The sequence below is a fragment of the Chinchilla lanigera genome, unplaced genomic scaffold (genome assembly GCF_000276665.1).
Source record: "Chinchilla lanigera isolate Chin_1 unplaced genomic scaffold, ChiLan1.0 scaffold00051, whole genome shotgun sequence".
In the NCBI taxonomy this organism is placed as follows: Eukaryota; Metazoa; Chordata; class Mammalia; order Rodentia; family Chinchillidae; genus Chinchilla; species Chinchilla lanigera.
This window is the reverse complement of record NW_004955452.1, coordinates 7,554,790-7,577,090: the sequence shown is the minus strand read 5'-3', so window position 1 is coordinate 7,577,090 and position 22,301 is coordinate 7,554,790. Positions and strand designations below refer to the sequence as shown.

Genomic DNA, 22,301 nt, shown 5'->3' with positions numbered 1-22,301 from the left:
AAGATTAAAACTGGACCCATATCTTCTATCACGCACTAAAATAAATTCTAAATAGATCAAAGATCTAAACATTAAAACAAATACATTAAATCTGCTGGAAGACAGAATAGGTAAAACTCTTGAAGAAATTGGTGTAGGCAAAGACTTCATGAATAAAACCCTGATCACACAGGAACTATCACAAAGAGCCAACAGCCGGGATCTCATCTTATTAAAAAAGCTTCTGCACAGGGACAGAAGCCACCAATGGAGTGCGGAGACGAGAAAAACTTTCTCAGCTGTTCTTCAAACAAAGGACTACAACTGAGAGCATATGAAAGAACTCAAAAATATCAGAACTCCCAAATTTAAAGACTCAATCCAGAAATGGGCTTCTGCGATGAATACACAATTCTCAGATGAAGAAATACAAACAGCAAGTAAATATAGGAAAAAATGTTCAACATCACTGGTCGTTCGAGAGATGCAAATTAAAATAACACTGAGATTCCATCCACCCTGGAAAGGAGGGCTGTTACCAAGAAATCAACCAATAAAAAATGCTGGCAGGGCTGTGGAGAAAAAGGAACCCTTCTCCACTGTTTGTGAAGTGTAGACTGGTACAACCACTGTGGACATCAATGTGGAGATTCCTCAAAAAGCTAGGATTAGAGATCCCGTTTGACTCAGCTATTCTCCTGCTGGGTATCTTCCCAAAAGAATTACTGGTTTGTTTGGGGTTTTTTTGGGGGGGGTGGGGATCAGGAATTAAACTCAGGACCTTACACTTGCCAGGCAGATGCTTGTGCTACTGACCTATATCCCCAGCCCCTTCCCAGAAGAATTAAAAACAGCATGCCACAGCAATATATGTGCACTCATGTTTTACAGCAGCACAATTTGTAATAGCTAGATCTTGGAAATGACCCAAATGCCCATCAGCCAAGGAATGGATAAAAAAGATGTGGTCTTTTTATGCAGTGAAGTACTACTCAGCCATACAAAAGGATAAGCTAGAGTCTTTTATAGGTAAGTGGATGCAACTTGAGACCATACTCGTAAGTGAAATAAACCAGACGCACATGAGCAAACATCATATTGTCTCGCTAGTGTGAGAAGCTGACAGAGTAAATAAGATCCAAATGTACAATAGATATTGTAAAATGAGAAGAAACTGTTCAAAAGGAAAGAGAAACTGGGGTAAGGGAAAAGAGAAAAGAAGGAAGGGAAAAGCGAAAAAAAAAAGAATATATATATGTATACACACACACACATATATACATGTATGTATATATATAAAAGATAAGACAGTTATACTACTAATTTCTCTTAGTTCACTGAGAAGAAAGGTTTGTGCTAATATTGTTTGGACAATTAAAGTCTATATCCTGTACTCTGAATAACTAAGCTAAAGATAACAATACGCAATGTGTTAACCATAGTTACCCTCCTATTATCCTGTTTTGAAATTTTCGGGGTTTTTTTCTCTTTAAAACAAAAAAAGTAATCATCAGGATTTTTTTTAAAAGTCTGATTCTATAACTGATCCTTTTGGCAGAATACTCTTTTACTTTAAATTTATTCACATTTTCTTTTTATAAGTAATTTTTTTCTGGGCTACCTAAAGTAAAGACAGAAAAATAAGAGGCAAGCTTTAAAGGCACTCACACTTTCAGCATTTCAATAGTGATGGGAAGTGACCTGGTCCGACCCAGGGTACCGCTGTCCTCGTAAAAGCTGTCACTATTCTCAAAGAGCAATGAATGAGCTCTGTGAGAGCCCTCCAAGGGAGGAGTCACAGGAAGGGGGCTGGTCAGGGCCTGCTGAATTCGAACATGTAGAGGGAGCAGGGGTAGCCTTGCGGGTATGTGGGGCTCCCCAAAGCTCTGGTCCAGAATCCTCTTAGGGACTTCCTTTTTCTGGTCTTCCTGCTGGGGAACCTCCTGGGGCAGATCTAAGGAAGGCAGAAACTCAACTTGTGGCACAACTTGCAAAGTCTTAGCAGGGAACGGAGGGGACCGTGGAGGTTCGGGAGGTCTGTGAGTAGGCAGCGGTGGGGATGGGGAAGGAGGTGGGATCGTCGTCGGCAGTAGTTCACAGCCCACAGAGCACATGCCCTTCTCTCTTTGATCACTTGGTGTTTTTGTGGTGAAGGCGGCAGCAGATTCCGAGGTGGGTACCAGGGTTGTTGGAATGCCTCTCTTCGGTGGTAAGGGTGGGGATGGTTTTGATAATGTACCACTGTTTATTGCTTGGGACAGTTCAGCTAGAAAAAAAGAGAATGACACATCCATTTAACACAGCTTTACAATGCTTTGAGGGCAAGCCCAGGCCTAAAATTAGAGCTCAGTTTTGATCTTTTAGGTAGATTATATACTTTTCTTTTGGTACCAAAAATCGAACTCAGGACTTTGCACTTGCCAGGCAGGCGCTGTGTCAATGATCTATATCCCTGGCCCTTACTTTCATGACTTTGCCATTTCTTACCTCTCTCATTCCTGAAACAAAATATGTATTTATGCAAGTAGAACACCAATGAACGTATGTATAGCAAAGCTCTGATGAGTACCATACTTCTAGATACAACTTTTTAACGATGTTGGTATAAAGTTAATATAAACAGAGACAGAAAAAGAGTTGATAAAAAGTTATGGGTAACAATACTCCATTAGGAAATTTAAATATTCAGATAGAAACTAAAACAGCACTACTGGGCATTCCTGTCATATTCTGATAATGATAATTAGATATCTCAGCTCTATTATAGAACTACCAGTAAAGACATTTTAAATTCTTTTAATAGTTGTTTTTTTTTTAATGGTACTGGGAATTGAACTCAGGCCCTTGCACTTGCCAGGAAGGTGCTTATGCCGCTGAGCTATATCCCTGCCCTGCCTTTTAAGACAGGGTATTCTGCTATGTCATTCAGGCTGGTTGTGAGCTCACTATGTAGCTCAGGCTGGCCTCGAACTTGTAGTGCTCATCATGCCTCAGCGTCCTGAGTGCTAGGATTACAGGCAGGCACCACCATGCCTGACAAGGTATCTTAAATTCTTTTTTATTTTGTCAGTTTGAGAAAGGATTTCACTATGCAGTTCAGGTTGGCTTGAACTCTCTTTGTAGCCTAGAGTGGCCTCAAATTTGCAGTGATCCTCCTGCCTCAGCCTCCTAAGTGTTGGGGTTACAGGTGTGTACTACCACACCTGGCTGACAATTCTAATCACCTAGCCAAATTATTTTAGTTCCTTCAAGTATTCTTAAATGGGTTTCATAAGGTTCCCTGCAATAAAACATTATTTGCCATAAATACTATTCCATTGGGGCCACTCAAAGTAAAAGATTTAACTAAAATTTTTTTTCTCAGTACTGCAGTACCCTACCACTAAGACACACTTCTAGTCCTATTTTTTGTTTTTGTTACTACTTAGGATCAAACCCAGGGCCTTGCTCATGCTAGTCAAGCATTCTAAAACTAAGCTACATCCCCAGCCCATAAGTAAATTTCAATAAGAACATTCTAGAAAAACACTGGATATAAGATAAAAAAGATTTTTATGAATTTCAGAATGAATGACTTTTTTTTTTTTTTTTTGGTACCAAGAATCAAACTCACGACCTCATGCTTGCCAGGCAGGTGCTGTGCTGCTGAGCTAAATCCCCAGCACTGAAAGAGATATTTTTGAGTTGACTAAATTCTTACTACTTCTCTGAACTTATCCTTGAAGGCTGGAGATGTAGTTCAACAGTAGAGTGTTTGCCTAGGACAGGAAAGGGCTTGAGTTCAATCCCTAGTACAGTAAAAAACAAACAATTTGCCCCTGACAAGACCTTATTTGAGTATTTAAACTTTTGATCTAGTTCTTCAGAAAGATGCCAGCGGGTTCCTGGGATGGATTACAAATTTTCTGCAGCTGTGCAGCTGTGCATGGCAGTCCTTCCTTATTCTTAACACTCCATTTTATGCCTATGAGAAGACTGTAGCATTTCTCAAGCAGTGCTTTCCAAATGTTCATATTTCAAACACAAATACAATGAAAAAAAAAAAGTTCTTCAGGGGCCAGGGATGTAGCTCGGTAGTGTAGCACCTGCCTGGTAAGCACAGGCCCTGATTTCAATTCCCCGTATCCTCCGCAAGTCTTCAGCACTTAGGAGGCTGAGGCACGAGGGTCACAAATTTGAGGACAGCCTAGGCTACAAGGTAAGACTTTATCTCAAAAAAACAAAAAAATTGTTGACTAAATTCAGGTTATCATTTTTGGCAGTACTGGGGATTGAACCCAGGGCCTCTAGCATGCTATCCAAGCACTCCACCACTGAGCTATATCCCCAGCCAGGCTATCATTTTTAAAGATGTCCAGATAAGGATTGATATTAAGTAAATAATTTATGACCATAATCCGTTTGTGAAAGAAATGGCATTTTATTTTATTTTTTTTGTAGGGGACCGGAAATCAAACTCAGGACCTAGTGCTTGCCGGGCAGGTGCTGGGCAGGTGCTGCGCAGCTGAGCTATATCCCCAGCCCCAAGAAATGGCATTTTAGCACCAAAGAATTAGGAATGGTCATAATTGACGAGTAAGGTATAATTCTTTAAATCAGTCTACGTAACTTTAATAAAATCTCTGTGAACTAATTTTTCTCTTGCTAAGAACTTGCCAGGGGCTGACACCGACTCAGTCATAAGGCTACTGCTTTGGTCTGGTCACTCACTGAAGGCCAGGAACGGCTTCTGCATTTTACCCTGGGGAGTCACACACACACTGTGTTATATGTTGCCTTGACCCGAAAGGGAGCAACATCACTGGTCTACAGGAGTCTTAACTAGCGGGCCCTGGAAGAGCACCACAGCTGTTATGTGGGGACCTAGCGAACACAGGTTCTTCCCGCTACCCGGGACGTACTGGAAGCCGAAACTCTACAGGCAAGGCTGGCAAGACATGTTTTAATAAACACCCTCTGGGTGATGCTGATGAACACCAGTCCAGACAACAGTTTGAGAACAGCAGAGGAGAAGACAGAGGTCTGGACCTGAGAGGTGAGTTTCTGCCTCTCACTTACTGCAACTCTGAATGAGTCACAACATCTTCATGTTCTAATTGCTCTACGTCCCAGATAAAATCGGTCTCCTACAGCACAAGGTAGTTTTGAAAAAAGCAGTATATGAAGGCTCCTCAAGTTCCTTAGAGGTAAGGCAGTGTGACTTTATCTACCCAAAGTGATCGTAACAATAACAACGTTCATCCTGTTTTTATCAAGCTACTCGAACCTGTCATACAATATATTCTAAGCTTGTTTTTCCAGGTTCTAATCACTCTACCCAACTTGGTCATATAGTATTAAGTATTTCAAGAACACACTTTTTCCATCCATTTAATCAATAACAAGAATGTTAAGCAGTGGCAAACCTACTGTTTTTTTTGTTTGTTTGAACCAGGAGTCAAACTCAGGACCTCGTGCTTGCCAGGCAAGCACTGTGCTGCTGAGCTATCTCCCCAGCCCTGCACACCTAGTATTTTTTTTGAAAACTATATTTTTATTAGCTCTGAAGCACTGATTTAGGTTCCCTCCTGCCTTCCCTTCCTTGAAGATTCTTCTAAGAAAATGTACACTCACTCATTCACTTACTTATTTATTTAATTTAGAGACAGGGTCTCACTGTGTAGCCTGTGCTGGCCTGGAACTCACTGTCATCCTCCTGCCTCAGTCCACTAAGTGCTGGGATCACAGGCGTGTGCCACCATGCCTGGCTGCAAGCGTGCATTTAGGTAAAGGAAAATGGACCTAAGCAAGACTTTAAGTAAATGTAAACAATTTACTAAGCCCATAAAATGTACTGATTACCTCCTCTGCTTTCTTTATCACCACTCATTTTAATACAAGAGTAACATTCTTAACCCTCCCAAGATAAAAATGATTTTATCAGGACAATTTAAATAATATATTTTGCAGTTCCCATGAAGATACTATACCAGCTACTGAATCACAAGTTACACAGGCATCCATAAAATGATCTTCTTAAGTACTAGACTTACTTATACGTTGCTTACAGAAGGAACTGGTAGTTCAAAGTAGATTATAAACAAAACAAACTTTTTAGTTGGAATGTTTGTCTTGCCTATTATACCTTGTGGCATTTTTCTAATTTTTTTAGTAAGTATCACAGATAATTCCATGTATGTTGAACCTGTTATGGTCTTTACTTCCCCAGTTTTCCAAGTATGTACAGCATTTTATTTTTTTTATTTTTTTATTTTTTTGATAGGGTCTCCCTATGTAGTACAGGCTGTCCTCAAACTCTTGGTAATCCTCTTGCTTCAGCCTCCTGAATGCTGGGATTATAGATAGATATGCACAACCATGCCTGCTATGCCTCACTTTAACACCTCTTCTCTATATTGAGGACATTAGAAGGGAAAAGATATGGAACTCTTTCATAGATCAAATCAATACTGCATAATCCCGGCACTCGGGAGGCTGAGGCAGGAAGACTGGTACAAGTTTGAGGCCAGCCTAAACTACATAGCAAGACCTTGTCCCAAAGAAACAAAGAAACAAACCAGCCAGAAACAAACCACAAAATCAATACTGTGGCAGTTATCCAATAAAATAACCACCCAAAATAAAAGAAAAAAGAAAAATCATGAGACTCTGAACATTCACTTACCAATAACAGGGTTGCTATTTCTGTGAGCTGGCTTAGGGGGAGGGATAGGGGGCTGTTTGGCAGGGATGGTGTGAGTAAGGTTTGGGGAAGCAGTAGTGTTGGTGCTGATAGGAGCAGCAGGCAGAGTCCTGGGTGCTGGGGAAGGAGCGATGACGGAGTTCACAGTCTTTGTTAGGTTTGTGGCAGCAGTGGTGGCAGCTCGTGCTATGGTGGGAGAGGATGCAGAAGTGGAGATGGGCCTTGTTGTGCTGCCAGAAGAAGTGACATCCTTTGCATGCCCCTCACTTGCTTCGTGAGAAGAGGACAAGCGTCTTTTTGGGGGTAACAGAGGCTGTTTGGGTACATTCTCAGGAAGAGACTCTGCTTCAGAATTAGGCTGCCTTCCAGTTGAGTCTGGGTAATAAAAGACCTGATCTGGAAAGGAAGAGAGAGTAACATGAGAAATACGGATTTGTGGTCCATTTCATCAATTATTTCATTTCTAGGTTAGCTTACAGGCTGTAGTAATGTTAGTGTGCTTCCCACCCTCAACATACTTAACAAACACCAATCAGAAGCTCATGATGCGGGGCTGGGGTTTTAGCTCAGCAGCACAGCGTCTGCCTGGCAAGCGTGAGGTCGTGAGTTTGATTCCCGGTACAGGAAAGCAAACAAACAAACAAACAAACAATAACAGAAGCTCATGATGGTAGTAATCCTTTACACAGAGCCAGGCTACTTGTGGAAGGACATCAAAATTTCTTGATAAACAAAGACAAACATGTAGCCTGAAAAAGTCCCAGAAGAATCAGACACTTTTTTCCTTAAGAACTCCAAATTTAAGTATTTCATGAATGTAAGAATAAGAGGAGGAAAATTCCACTAAAAGTTGCAGGTAGTTAGGTAATTTCTAAAGGAAAATGAAGTTTCCCTTGGGTTGTTTTTTTTTTTTTTTTTGGTTTTACTCCGGTACCGGGAATCGAACTCACGACCTTGCGCTTGCCAGGCAGGCGCTGTGTCACTGGGCTAAATCCCCAGCCCCCTCCCCTTGGGTTTTATTGTTCCTTGTTCTCTGGCAAACCTCTGAGTTAAAGAGAATGATTGTGCGGTGTGGTGGTGCACACCTGTAATCCCAGCATTCAGAAGGCTGAGGCAGGATTGCAGTGAGTAGGCCAGCCTGGGCTACATAGAGAGCCTGTCTCAAAAACAAAACAAAACAAAACTAAACCCATTAAAAACACCCCCCCAAAACCTACAAACTCAAACAAATAAAGCAAAAACAAAACCAGGGAGTGGGTACAGGGAGAGGATGAAAGGATGAATATGACTGGTCCGTGCTTCTCTAACTCAAGAATCCAGTTTCCTACCTAGTTGCTTCTTTGAGTCTTCTTCTGGAATAGAATTCCTAACATTTGCTGTTCTTACTGGCTCTTCCTCTACTATGACTGGACTAGAAGATCGGGCATTCCCAATGGGGGTGGTATGGCCATTCTTCAATACAGCATGATTCAACTTTCCTGGGTCCTCACCACCTACAGGGAGAAAGAGGAAACTGCTAAGTGAAGGAACCAGCATAATCAGACAGGGAGAAGAGCTGGTGATTCTAGCCACTCTTATCCTCGTCTTCCTCTTCCTGTGTTAGCTTATCTTTAGACCTAGGTCACCTGGAACTTTCTAGTAATAATGAAAATAATTTCTTTTTCTAATAAACATCTTACTGCCTATTATATGCCAATTACCTTGCTATAAAAATAAGACAGAATCATTATGGACTAAAAAAAAGTGTCAAGATACACACACACACACATATTTTTTTTTGAGACAGGGTCTTGCTATATAGTTCAGGCTGGCCTTGAACTCACTATGTAGTTCAGGCTAGCCTTGAACTCATGGCAATCCTTCTGTCTCAGCCTTCTGAGGGCTGGGATTACAGGAGTGTGCCACTACGCCTGGTACATTTGGTCCAGCAGGACAACAGATGCAATGTAAGTAATGATTATGGGTAGGACTGGACAGATAAGCAAGAGCTAGGCTATGAAGGATATCAAATAGCATGTAAAGGAACCTGGACTAAATCTTGTATGAAACAAGGAAACATAAAAGTAGAAGAGTTGGGCGTGGTGATGCATGCCTGTAATCCCAGCACTCGGGAGGCTGAGGCAGAAGGATCATTGCGAGTTCGAGACCAAGCTGGGCTACAAAGTGAGCTCAAGGCCAACCTGAACTGCATAGCGAGACCCTGTCTCAAAAAGACAAAAAAAAGGAAGTAGAAGAAGACATGATCCAATCCATCTTATAGAAGGTCAGCTCTGAAAGCTGAGAGGAGAATGGATTATGGACAGGAAGTGATTCGAACAAGACAAACAATAATGAACTATTGTTCAAATATATATGAGAAGCTGGGGATGGTGGTACACGCCTGTAATCCCAGCACTTGGGAGGCTAAGGTAGGAGTACTGCTGTGAATTTAGTGCCAGCCTGAACTACACAGTGAGACCCTATCTCAAAACCCAAAGCAACCAAGCCACGCCCAACCCAACCAAAAACTAAAACCAAAACCAAAGAAATAGCAGAGGGTGATTGAGGGCAGGCATGAAGAACATGGGCGGAACTGATAAACAGATCGGAGGTAAACATTATGAGGTAAACAGGATGAGTTTTCCTCGAATTAGACTACAGAAGGCTAGGAAGACCTGTCATGAATACCTATTGCCATGAAAATGGTCAGATTCTTTCATGGAGCAAAACTGGACAAACATCCCCAGCTCCTGCAGAGGGTTCCTAGACTCGTTAGGAAGAGACAACTGAAAACACTAAGGTTAGAGACTAAAAACTCTGTCTCAATCCTAGTGCCATGGGAATAGGCAGAAGTTTTTCTCTTGTCCTTTGCTTTCCGCAGGGACTACTTAAGGTAGTTACCATCTCCTGGGGTTCTAGGGAGGTTCATCCATTGAGTTCTCATAGACCAATCCCTTTTACTTGAATTACCACCTCCTACGAGGAGGCTACACAGTGTCATTCCTCAGATGGTCTCAATCAGGGTTAGAGTTTGAGCTGAAAGTAGTGAAGAGTCTAAGGCAAATAAGTAACAAGTGAGTAATGTACATCTAAATCTAAAGAGGGAGCCAATCGTGGTGGCACATTCCTGTAATCTCAGCACTTGGGAGGCTGAGGCAGAAGGATCATTGTGAGTTTGAGGCCAAGGCCAGCTTGAACTGCATACTGAGATCCCATCTCAAAAAGACAAAACAACAACAACAACAAAATTAAAGACGGGGCAGGGGTTATAGCTCAGCGGCATGGCACCTGCCTGGCAAGCACGAGGCCCTGAGTTTGATTCCCGGTTCAAAAATGCTAAAGTAATGTGGCAACTACTTTGTATTATTATTATTATTATTATTATTTGTCTTTTTGAGACAGTCTCACTATGCAGTTCAGGCTGGTCTTGAGCTCATTTTGTAGCCCAGGCTGGCCTTGAACTTGCAATGATCCTCCTGCCTCAGCCTCCTGAGTGCTAGGATTACAGGCGTGCGCCATCACACTTGGCCTACTTTCTATTATTAAGAAAAGAAGGAAGGGTCAGGGTGTAATTCAACTGTAACTGAGCATGAGCAAGGCTCTGGGTCCATCCCCAGTACCATTAAATTGATATTTATGTTAAACCCCTTCATGAAAGTCACACATTAAGAAAAAAAAGCCACAAATTAGATAAAGTCATGACAGTATTAAGCCAGTGATGAGTGTTACAATATTAAAACATAATCTTTGTGACAAACAAGATGAGGGCAGCAATACGGGCACAGAGACAACTTTGATTCTATAAAAAGGAAGTACTACCTACTGTTGGAGCTGGAACAAAACTGAGGACGTATTCCTGAGAAACAAGGGTGTTTGCCCTGAGACCCTTCACTCTCACTTAATTGCAGTTAAAGACACAGCCAGACAACTGGAAGAGAGGGAGCTTTTTAAAAAGCCCGTCTCTATCCCAACTACCGCAGTAACAAAGCAAAGAAAGAAACTTCCCATATTTAGACCCACTCAAAGGTCCAGTGCATGGACAGGCACACGGTAGTCATTTACAACTCACCCTGCTCAGGGTCTTCCAACAAAACTCCTCTTTTAACCAGCTCTTCTCTTGGTTTTCGCATAGATATTTTTCGCTCTAAAACTAACATTAAATTAGAAAACAGCATTCAGAAATGTGGCAGTTGCAAGTTAAACATTACTCTTAGCACTGTAGGTACACAGGTAAAAGAATAAAGTGGTTCACATTTGTTCTATTCTTAAGTTCTTTTTTTTCTTTTTTGAGATGGGGTCCTGTTATGTCGTTTGAGCTGGCCCCGAGCTTGAGGCGATCCTCCTGTCTCAGGCTCCTGAGTGCTGGGATTGTTCCATTCTTAGGAAAAACTGGGAAACTATCTTCAACTTTAAAAACTTAATTTCTGGGACAGAGAGCATAAGTCAGTGGTACAGCAACTGACCAACACTTGTGAGGCCCTGGGTTCCCCCCCAGCACTATAAACAAGAACAAAAACCTGCCTCAATTTCTTTCTTATCCTGTGCTACTGGGAAAAAACATTTTAAAAAATAAATATTTTTAGATAATTGCTGCTTAACTGAAATTTCAACAGTTATGGAACTTATGGATAAACTCTGTATTGATGGAAAATGGACCAAGCAGAAAAGTAGAAGCACCTTACCTACAACAGTACAGGAATTCCACTTACCACTACAGAGATTTGTTTTGTTTTTGCAGTACTGAGGATTTAATCTAAGGGCTTACATATGTTATGAAAGTGCTCTACCACTGCGGTACATCCTTAGAGACTTTATTTTATTTTACTTTACTAATTTATTCTGTTTTACTTTAACGTACTTTTGAACTCTACATTACTTTTTTGACATAGGGTGTTACTAAGTTGCCCTGGCAGGTTCTGAACTTTCAATTCTCCTACCTCGGCTTCTAGACTTGCTGGGATTCTAGGTGGGTGCCACCCTACCTGGTTACTGAACAGATTTTAATCCTATGAAAATATACGCTTGGGAATGAGGCTATAGAACATAAGGTTCAGAGAATAACCATTTGGGTGTTTAAATCTGAAAGATGGCTGGGCGTGGTGGTGCAAGCCTGTAATTGCAGTACTTGGGAGGCTGAGGCAGTTTGAGGTCAGCTTGTACTACATAGTGAGTTAAAAGCCAGCCTAGACTATCTAGCGAGACCCTGTCTAAAAAAAAGACAAGAAAACAGCAGAAGGATCACTGTGAGTTCTAGGCCAGCCTGGACTACATAGTGAGTTCTAAGCCAGCCTGAAATACACAGCAAGACTCTCTCAAAAAACCAAAATAACAAACAAACACCAAGAAACTAACTTGGTACATGTATTTAAGTCTTAATGTCTTACCTTCTGATGTCTCTTTAAATTTATCACTACTTTTTTTTTTCCTCCATTTCCAGGGTTTGAAGATCTTGCCAAAGCCTGAGAACTTGCTCTTTCTCTTGGTGGGAGGCGTTGTGTCACCTGCTTCCACGCTGTCCATGACCATGCCTGGGTCTGCAATGGGGTGGCCTGCTTCTTCTGTTATTTGTAGAAGAGAGAGGTAAGAGAACAGCTCATTTTATTACTTCAGCATCATCTCTAAACTCTCCCTTCCCCTTTCTTCCTGTGGTAGGTGGAAAGGATCAGAGCAATGATGAACAACCATGCAGACAGACTCCTAACATCACAGAGACATCAAATATCAAAACCCATAATGGATGAATTACTAAAGGAACCAAACCAAGCTGATACCATTTTAGGACAAAATTTCAGTGAAATGATCAGAACCAGGTCAAAATCTTTCAAAGGCACACACACACAAAATGTGAATGTCTTCCCAATACCACCACTGAAGCAGGGAATTCCACTCTGTTAAACATTACCCCTTCTCTGCCCTGTGGACGAGTGTAATTGTTCAGGGAGGAGTACAACAACTAACATATCTGTTTATCAGATTTTTCTCCTTTCACAAAAAGGACTCTAGGTAGTTTTGGAGCATTGGAAGGTGCTAGGGCTGGGGGCGGGGCATTAGACAGAGGTGCTTTAAAATGAAGGGACACTTTTTAAGTGAGAAGAGGTGAGATTCTAGTCTGTCTATCATAGTATTGCTTTAGTAACAACCTTGTTATTAAGAAGATTTTATTATATTATTATTATTTACTAGCCGTTGAACCTAAGGAAGGCTAAGATATATTACCAGCCCTTTTTTATTATTTCATTTATCGATAGGGTCTCACTAAATTGCCCAGGCTGGCCTCAAATTTATAATCCTCCTGCCTCAGTCTGCCTAGTAGCTGGGATTTCAGGGATACAACACCATGCCTGGCTTGATAGGAAGAATCTGACATGAAATATAATTGACATGATACCTGTGCAGGACTGAAATGAGATAGGCCATGAGCCCCTCACAATGGTAACACATGCAAGATTTAGTTAGTAAGCATTAGCAGCAGGGAAAGGAGCAGCCAGGGTAGGGAAAAGAGGGGAAAAAAAGCAGGAAGGCAACAATAACAAGAAAAAAAAAAGCAGGAAGGCAACACAATACAGCTTTGCACTCCACCTACTGTCCCAGGGCTCTCTGGAGAAGTCTAGAGGGGAAGAAAAAAAGAGTTATGTGGAGCAACTGTCTTGGAATTAAAGTGGAACCTCTACTTTATAGAAATGCATCAAGGAACACACGTTGTATTTCACACTGGAAACAAGTGGCACCTTTTGGGTGAGCAGGAGGTATAATAAATGCACTAAAAATTATCCTCTTAGTACTATAGCTATTTTGCATAAAAGAAAACAAACAATAAGAATGCTTGTTTATTTATTTATTTATATTCACTTTTTGTCTTTTTGAGATAGGGTCTCGCTATGCAGTTTAGGCTGGCCTTAAACTTACTCTGTAGCCCAGGCTGGCCTCGAACTTGCAACGATCCTCCTGCTACAGCCTCCCCAGTGCTGTGATTACAGGTGTATGCACCATGCTTGGCTAAGAATGCTGTTTTAGAAATAGTTGCCAAATTGAATCTTACTTCAGTTGATAAGTGGAAGTCTAGGGACATGTACAGATAGTCAGGTTTTTTGTGGTTTTTTTTGATAGTCAGATTTATAGAATTCTACTATCAGACTAATGGCATTGAAGCCTGCTGATGTGTTACTTGGCTGGGTGCAGAAGACTTAGGCAAAATAAGGTCCTGGTTGAAGTGCAACAAATGGAGATGACACAGGACAGTGACTCTTCTTGCAAGATTTAATCAAGGGCATCCTACATCTCAGTGACTTTAACTTTCTTATAGGAAATCTGATGGTAACCCAGAGTCATATTTTTAAAAACTTAGAGCTGGGGGTGGTGGCATATGCCTATAATCCCAGCATTCAGGAGGCCAAGGCAGGAGGATTGCTGCAAATTTGAGGTCAGCCTGGACTACACAGTGAGACCCTGTCTTAAAAACAAAACCAAAACTTAGTCACCAAACACAGAAGAACTTCCAAGCTGATCTTCCCTCAGTGGCATCCTAGACTGGACCCCATGAGCAGCAGTAGGGTGAACCCATGGTATTGTCTTTAATTAAGAGTTGGTGTTTTACTTATTTTATTTATTTATTTATTTATTTGTCTGTCTGTCTGTCTGTCTGTCTGTCTGTCCGTCTGTCTGTCTGTCTGTCTTTTTGAGGCAGGGTCTTGCTATGCAGTTCAGGATGGCCTTGAGCTCACTTTGTAGCCCAGGCTGGTCTCAGACTTGCAATGATCCTCCTGCCTCAGCCTCCCAAGTACTGGGATTACATGCGTGCGCCACCATGCCTGGCCAAGAGTTGGTGTTTTAATTAAGACATCATCTGGTCAATTCTAAAACATCACTGAAAATGGAACATGTTTCAGAGCACTTGTAATATAATACTTAATATATGTTAATGATAAGGCTTTCAAAAACCTACGTACCCTCAGAAATTAGAGCTAAGTAATGTAAGTTTTTCATTCTCAAATAGCCTTAGGTGGAGAGGTTATGAGGCACTAAACTAAATCTGCTAACCCATTCACTGAGTGCTCAACACACACACACACACAGGTAAATTATTTGTTTAAAAACAGGAAAATTCTTTCAAATTTTTTTTAAAAAAATTACAGCATAACAATATGGAAGAGGTTATATTTGTGCAATCTAATACTTTTACAAAGAAAAAAATGTCCAAAATGTTTTACAAATATACTTAGTAACATATTCACAGAGAAGTTACTGTCATACACATTGATCACATTCACTGTAGGGAATTTGTACCTGCACATGATAGATCTTGATCCTTTTTTTCCCATTCCCCTCTCTTCAACCTTTTAGCCTTCTTTATATAAAGAAAGTCACCGAATTTGGAAAGCAAAGAGATAGGTTCTTCTTTGTTTCTCCATGCAAATATGCCTAATTTTCATGTTCATAAAATTTTTAGAGGAAGATATGCCTCTCAGCCATACCAGCCCTGCCTGAGTTATTCTCTCCAATTCATTCACTCATTATATATATATATATATATATATATATATGGTTTTTTTGTTTTTTTTTTTTGACAGGGTTTTGCTGCATAGTTCAGGCTGGCCTTGAATTTGTAGCAATCTTCCTGCCTCAGCTTCCCAAGTGCTGGCATTACAGATGTGCGCCACCATGTCCAGTTTATTCATATTTTTTATATTTTCCCTGATTCCTCCTCTACAAACAATATTATTTCAGTGATTTTCAAATCTGTCCAAATATTTAGAATCAACCCAGCTGCCTTTTTTTTTGGTCTTTTTGAGACAGGGTCTCAATATGCAGCTCAGGCTGGCCTTGAGCTCTCTTTGTAGCCCAGGCTGGCCTCGAACTCGCAACGATCCTCTTGCCTCAGCCTCCTGAGGGCTGGGATTACAGACATGCGCCGCCATGCCCGGCCCCTAGCTGTGTTTTAAAAAATCTTTCCAGATGATTCTTATTGTAAGCCAGGTTTATTAACCCAATCCCAGTTTATTATCTGGAAACATCATGCACTTTAAAAAAGACAGGGGCAAGCAGGAGAATCGCCCTCCGTTTGTGGCCATTCTAGGCTATAGTGAGTTCAGGGCCGGACATGGTGGTGCACACTTATAATCCCAGCACTGGGGAGGCTGTGGCAGGAGGACCACCATAAATTTGAGGCCAGCCTGGGCTGTAGAGTGAGACCCTGTCTCAAAAAAACGTGAACCAAAAACTAAAAACCAAACGAACAGACAGCAACAAAATTAAAATTAAAGAGACAGAGGCAGAGTTGGGGCATGGTGGCACATGCCTACAATCCCCATCACTAATTCAAGGCAGCCTGAGCAATTTGGTGATTTAGTGAGGTCCTGTCTCAAAATAAAAAATAGAGCTGGGTGTGGTAGTGTACGCTTATAATCCCAGCACTTGAGAGGGAGGTTGAGGCAGAAGGACTGCCACAAATTCAAGTCCAGCCTAGGCTACACAGTGTGTTCAAGGCCACACTGAACTATAATAACAAAACCCTATGTCAAAAAAAAAAGGTAAAGAAAATAAAATAAAAAGGATTGGAGATGTAGCTCAGTGTGAAAGCCTTGAGTTCAACTCCAGTACTTCAAACAAACCAAACAAACACCCTGTAGTGCAGGCATTTTTTAGCTGTAACATGATTCTTTGTTGAGGAAAAATAAACTAGACAAGCATCACTTTTTTTTTTTGTCTTTTTGAGACAGGGTTTCATTATGCAGTTCAGGCTGGCCTAGAACTCACTCTGTAGGCCAAGATGGCCTTGAATTCACCACTATCCTCCTGCATCAGCCTCCAGAGTGCTGGGATTACAGGTGTGAGCCATCAAGTCCAGCGAAGCATGACATTATTAGAGTTTCCTATTCAGTAAGACATTCCTATGGAGGTACTGTGAGGTCTTCCCTGTTTCCTAGTCTCAGTTCAAATTAAAAACAATAAAGAGAAGGCCTGGGATATAGCTCAGTGCACAGCACCTGCCTGGCAAGCATAAGGTCCTAAGTTTGATTCCTGGTACCCAAAAAACAAAATAAAAAAGAGCCTTCAGTTATTTCTTTCCAGATTTATCTTATGTTCCATGTATAAAGAAGAATACTGAGGGGCGAGCATGGTGGTACATGCCTGTAATCGAAGTAGGAGGATTGCCGTGAGTTCTAGGCCAGGCTGAACTACGTAGTGAGACCCTAGCTTAAAAAACAAAACAAAAAAGCTGCACAGCTGTTGGGTGTAGCATTTTAAATATGCCAATTAGGTCAAGTTGGCTAACTCTGTTATACAAATCATTCATATCCTTTCCAATATGTTGTTTGCTTGCTCCATCAATTTACTGGGAAAGGAACGTTACTAACCTATCTATTGAAAGGAGATTTATTTCCTCACTTTCTTTCTCCCCTTTTCCTTTCTCTCTGTCTGTTTCTTTCTTCTTCCTGGTATGAGGGATTAAACCCAGCACCTCATGCATGCTTGACAAGCACTCTACCATTGAGCTATATACCTATCCCTTCTTTTTCTTTGTAGTTCTATTAATTTTTGCTTCATATACTTTAATCATTTTTTGGGGGGAGGGATACTGGGAATCGAACTCAGGACCTTGTGCTTGCTAGACAGGCACTTGTGCCACTGGGTTATATCCCCAGCTGCTTCATACCTGACATTAGGCATATACAAATTTAGGGTTATTATGTTTTCCTATTGAATGGATCCTTTTATATCATTATGAAATTACCTCTATCGTGCCAGAAACATTTTTACTTTGATTTGCTTTTCTACCCAGTTTGACAATGGTTTATTAACTGGAGAGTTTAGTCCACTTATATTTCATGTTTTTTACTGGTATAGTTTGGTTTAAGTCTATCATTTTGCATTTGTCTTTTTTTTTGAATCTGGGTCTCTCCGTTGTTCAGGTTGGCCTTGAACATGTTATGTAGCTCAGGGTTGCCTTCAACTTGCAGCAATCCCCCTACCTCAGCCTCCCAAAGTGATGGGTATACAGGTGTGTACCACCACACCCCGCAAAAGTTAGGTTCCTTATTGAGGTCTCTTTATAAGCTAATTTGTCAGCCAGTTATGATTACTTCAAATTTTACTAGGTACTTTTATCAATTCATTGCTCATTTAAGAGGAATTAATTTGTACTTAAACCAGATATAGCAATGCTTAAGATTATTACTGTACATTATTTTTGTATTATAGATTTTTTTTTCCAGTACTGTGATTGAACCCAGGCTGGCTGGACTACATCCCCAACCCTTTTTTCAATTTTATTTTATTTTAATTTTTGAGATAGGGTCTCACTATGTAGTTCAGGTTGGACTTGTACTCACTTGTAGCGCAGGGTGGCTTCAAATTCACAGTGATCCTCCTGCCTCAGCCTCCTGAGTGCTGGGATTACAGGCCTGTGCCTCCATGCCTGGCTCAATTTTATTTTGAGATGGGGTCTCCTCAGTCTTGTCTCCTCAGTCTCCTCCTGTTCAGCCTCCCGAGTAGCTGGGATTACAAACATATAGCACTACTCTTTTTAAAAATCCATATCCTGTGTATTTAGTCTTTCTTCACTAACTGCTGTGCTCAATACTTTAGATCTTGCTTCAAGCTGAGATAGCTCTGTCATGGTGCTGATAAGGGATGTGGAAGATAGATAGGTCCAAAGTCACACCCCCAGGCCCTTCTGTGGAGACTATGCTAGGATTGCTGTGGAAACTCAACTTTTAGTTGAACTTCAAGATCAACACTTACAATTGCTTAAAGTGTTTATAAAAATTTCCAACCACTCTTTGCTTAAGCACCTGCTAAAAGAAATTCTAAATCAAGGGAGGGTTCTTATGGATGAAAGACCTAAGAAAAAGAAGTTTGCAAAAGAGGATATGGGCCAAACATGTTAGCGCTGGTCTGCAATCGCAGTACTATGGAAGGCTGAGGCAGGAGGAGAGCAAGTTCAAGCCCAGCCTGGGCAACTTCGTCACTTAGTGAGACCTGTGTCAAAATAAAGAAGAGCTGGGATGTTGCTCAGGCCTTGAGTTCAAACAAATTAAAAAGAAAAAAAAAAAGTGGATACAGGTCAGAGGATGTGGCTCAGTGGTGGAATGTTTGCCTAGCATGCATAGGTCCTGGGTTCAATCCCCAGCACTGAACAACAACAACAGAAGATACTGATTATAATCATTTCTAGTGAAAAGGGTAAATTATCTTCCCTTTCTCCCTTAAATCCATTATGATGACACCAGAAGAACACAAGAACTTGATTCCATCAAATGTTCCACATATGAACAGTGAAATCTTCCAAGTAATGGCATGGTAATGTGGGGCCAACCAGTCAAGGCTTCTGTACCTAATTAGTTCAACAGTATTTTCAAGAAGGGAAGGTAGCAGATCAAGAGCACAGGACTAATGGTAAAACTCATTAGAAAGATCACTTACCAGTATGCCTAAATGCAACTCTGAAAAGGCTATGAACCAGGAATTGGCTTCCTATTACTAAATTTCATTTGGGCACATATTTTCTTATTATCTAACTAGCCCCCAACACACATACTGGGATTGAGCAGAAGGCCTTTGCACTGAACAAGCCAGCTATCTATCCATCCATCCATCTATCCATCCATCCATCCATCCATCCATCCATCCATCCATCCATTCAACGCAGTACTGTACTGAGGATCGAACCCAGGCTCTTGCACTAAGCTACATCCCCAGCCTTTTAAAACTGAGACAGGGGCTGGGCGTGGTGGCGCATGCCTGTAATCCCAGCACTCAGGAGGCTGAGACAGGAGGATCGTTGCAAGTTTGAAGCCAGCCTGAACTGCACAGCAAGACCCTGTCTCAAAAAGATACACACACACACACATACACACACACAAAATCGAGACAGGGTCTCATTAAGTCACTAACTGGTGATTGTCCTGCTTCATCCTCCCAGAGTGCTACGCTTACAGGAATGCTCTAACATGGACACTTTCCTCCTCAAATGGCCTTGAGTTAGCAGTGAACTTCCCGCTTTAGCCTCCTGAGTGCTCTGATTACAGAGGTGTGCCACCACACGTGGCCCCACTATTTTTTTAATTTTGAGACAGGGTCTTGCTAAACTGCCCAGGCAGGACTTTTTTTTTTTTTTTTGGTACAGGTAATTGAACTCAGGACCTTGCACTTGCCAGGCAAGTGCTGTGCCACTGAGTTATATCCCCAGCACCCCCGGGCAGGACTTGAATTTTCTATCCTCCTGCCTTAGCTTTCCAAAGTGCTGGGGTTGTAGGCATGTACTACTTCACTGGCTTTAAGTAGGTATTTTTATAACCACAGTATTGACTAGGATCATGTGTTTCTATTTTTTAATTTTCAGAGAAAGGAAAGTGCTATGTAGTTCAGGCTGGCTTTGAACTCACTGTATAGCCCAGGGTGGCCTCAAACTCATCGCAATCCTAGTGCTGGGATTACAGGTGTGTGCCACCACACCCAGCTCAAAATTTTCCAGAATCAAAACTAGGACCTCACATAGACTAAACACATTCTCTACCACTGAAGTATACCTCTAGCCAGGTTTGTTTCTTATATTGTGTATTATACAGGATTCTAGCCTTCTCTCTTTTCATACAACACTATACAGGATTCTAGAGTTGCTCCAACTACCAGACTTTTTGCTGGTCAACACTATTTTTCTAGCCAGGCATGGTGGCATACGCCTGTAATCCCAGCACCCTGGAGGCTAATGTAGGAGGATCACCACAAATTTGAGGCCAGCCTGGGCTACACAGTGAGTTCAAAGCCAGCCTGAACTAAACAGGAAGACGCTGTCTCTAAAACAAAACAAAACAAAACAAAACAAAACAAAACAAAACAAAACAAAACAAAACAAACATTGCTTTTCTGTTTTTGGTCCTGGGGATTGAATCCTGATTCAATCCTGACTTGTTTATGTCAGGAAGTACTCTACCAGTGAGCTATATTCTCTGTCTTCCTGGTTAGCATTTAATTCATGTTTTTAAGTTCAAGGTTAGTTGTCCCACATGAATTAAGGGCTGACTGACCGATTGAGACAGGGTCTCGTTACGCAGTTCAGGCTGGCCTTGAACTCACAATGATCCTTCTGCTTCAACCTCCCAAGTGCTCAGATCCCTGCCCTTTTATTAAATTTTTAAAAGATTCTAAATTTAAAGTATATAAAGTCCTATTTCTGCCCACATTTTTGTATAATTAAAATATATTTTTTTAATGTACAGTTTAAAAAGATACACACTTCAGTATCAAACCAGATGTGTCAAATATCTTTATAACCTAAGGATTTTGTGTTATTTCATAACCACCTAGCTAGAAACAGATCTCACTATAAGCAGCATTCTCACAGCATCAGAACTTCGTAAAGTGAGAACACTAATTTACCGCACTTATACTACTGTATTTACATATCTTGCTCTCTAAAAGAGGACTATTATTGGGTTTAAAGGATTGTTTCAGAAAAATGCAACAAAATTACAGCACCTAAACCCGTGAACAAAGCAGGCTCTATGTCTAGAAAAGGGCCACAAGTTCTGGAAGTTTTGTACGACCTGACCCTTGGGGATTACAAAGAATTAGGAAAGGCACTCAAGAGCAGATAGTCAGGGAGAAGAGTCTCTGCACTTGCAAGTACAGTTAAATCAGAGATTCTGGTTCTGAAAAAAATACAGCCTCTGATCATGAGTGCATCAAGAAGTGATTCTGGTTGGCTGGGGACACTGATCCCTGGTACAGCACAAGGCTAGGGAGTGCATGGCTAGGTAGCATGCGAGCCAGAGAAGGAAAAGAGAAAGGGAGGGGAGAAGGCAGGAGAGGCAAAGAGGAAGGGAGGGTGCCATTATACCACTGACAAACTGATGTACTTTTTTTTTGAGACAGCATCTCCCTATGTTGTTCAGGTTGGCCTTGAACTCATTATGTAGCCCAGGCTGACCCTGAATTTGCAGTGATCCTCCTGCTTCAGCCTCCCAAGCATGTGCTACCATGCCTGGCAGAAAAAGTTTTAACTTCCCAAAGTTTACCTGGGAGTAGAAAGAAGGAATGTATGATGATAGCAGTAAGATATCTAGAATACCTACTAGGCAGAGAGAAAAGTCAATAAATTTTGTTTGGTTATTTCAAGTTCAGTCACAACAGATAATCTTTTAAGGAATCCATAACAGAATCATACACTGTCACTTCTCCCTGAAGCCAACATTACATTACTTTCTCAGATTTATTGTTATACATATATATTTAGGAGAAACGTCTAGTGACTATATTCTGCTTCTCTCCCATTCTCCTTAAGTACTTTATTTTTAATTACCCCATCGATCATTACCATCACCATCACCATCATCATCAAGATGGGGGTCTCACCATTCTGCTTAGGCTGGTTTTGAACTCCTAGGCTCAAGCAATCCTCTTGCCTTAGGCTCCTGAGTAGCTGGGACTACAGGCACATGCCACCATGCCTGGCTTTTATTCTTGTATTTTCAAGTAGCTACATTAAATTTTATACATCTCACAACTGCCTTAGCGTTTTGCCTCTGTATGATATATTATCACCTTCCCCTAAGTTATTCTCATTATTATGAGAGTGAGAAACTGTCTACAAACTTCAGAGCAAAATGAATCAAATGGTGATAGAAATGAAGGTAAGAAAGACAAAAATATAAGAGCTGGG

At 41.2% G+C, this 22,301-nt stretch overlaps 1 protein-coding gene across 7 annotated transcripts in view; it reads right to left on the bottom strand.

The window, feature by feature from the left end:
- Phactr4 (phosphatase and actin regulator 4) overlaps positions 1-22,301 on the bottom strand; it is an 87,656-nt gene that overhangs the window by 16,212 nt on the left and 49,143 nt on the right. For 4 of the 7 annotated variants that reach the window (XM_005394954.2, XM_005394953.2, XM_013519488.1 and 1 more), the window contains 5 exons: positions 12,025-12,198; positions 10,710-10,790; positions 7,990-8,154; positions 6,644-7,057; positions 1,648-2,245 (listed from right to left, as the gene is read on the bottom strand). In XM_005394954.2, the coding sequence (XP_005395011.1) occupies positions 1,648-2,245; positions 6,644-7,057; positions 7,990-8,154; positions 10,710-10,790; positions 12,025-12,198 (1,432 nt within the window). Of the gene's footprint in view, positions 1-1,647; positions 2,246-6,643; positions 7,058-7,989; positions 8,155-10,709; positions 10,791-12,024; positions 12,199-13,223; positions 13,248-22,301 lie in introns of all 7 variants that reach the window. The other 3 variants (XM_013519486.1, XM_013519485.1, XM_013519487.1) reach the window with 1 other exon arrangement.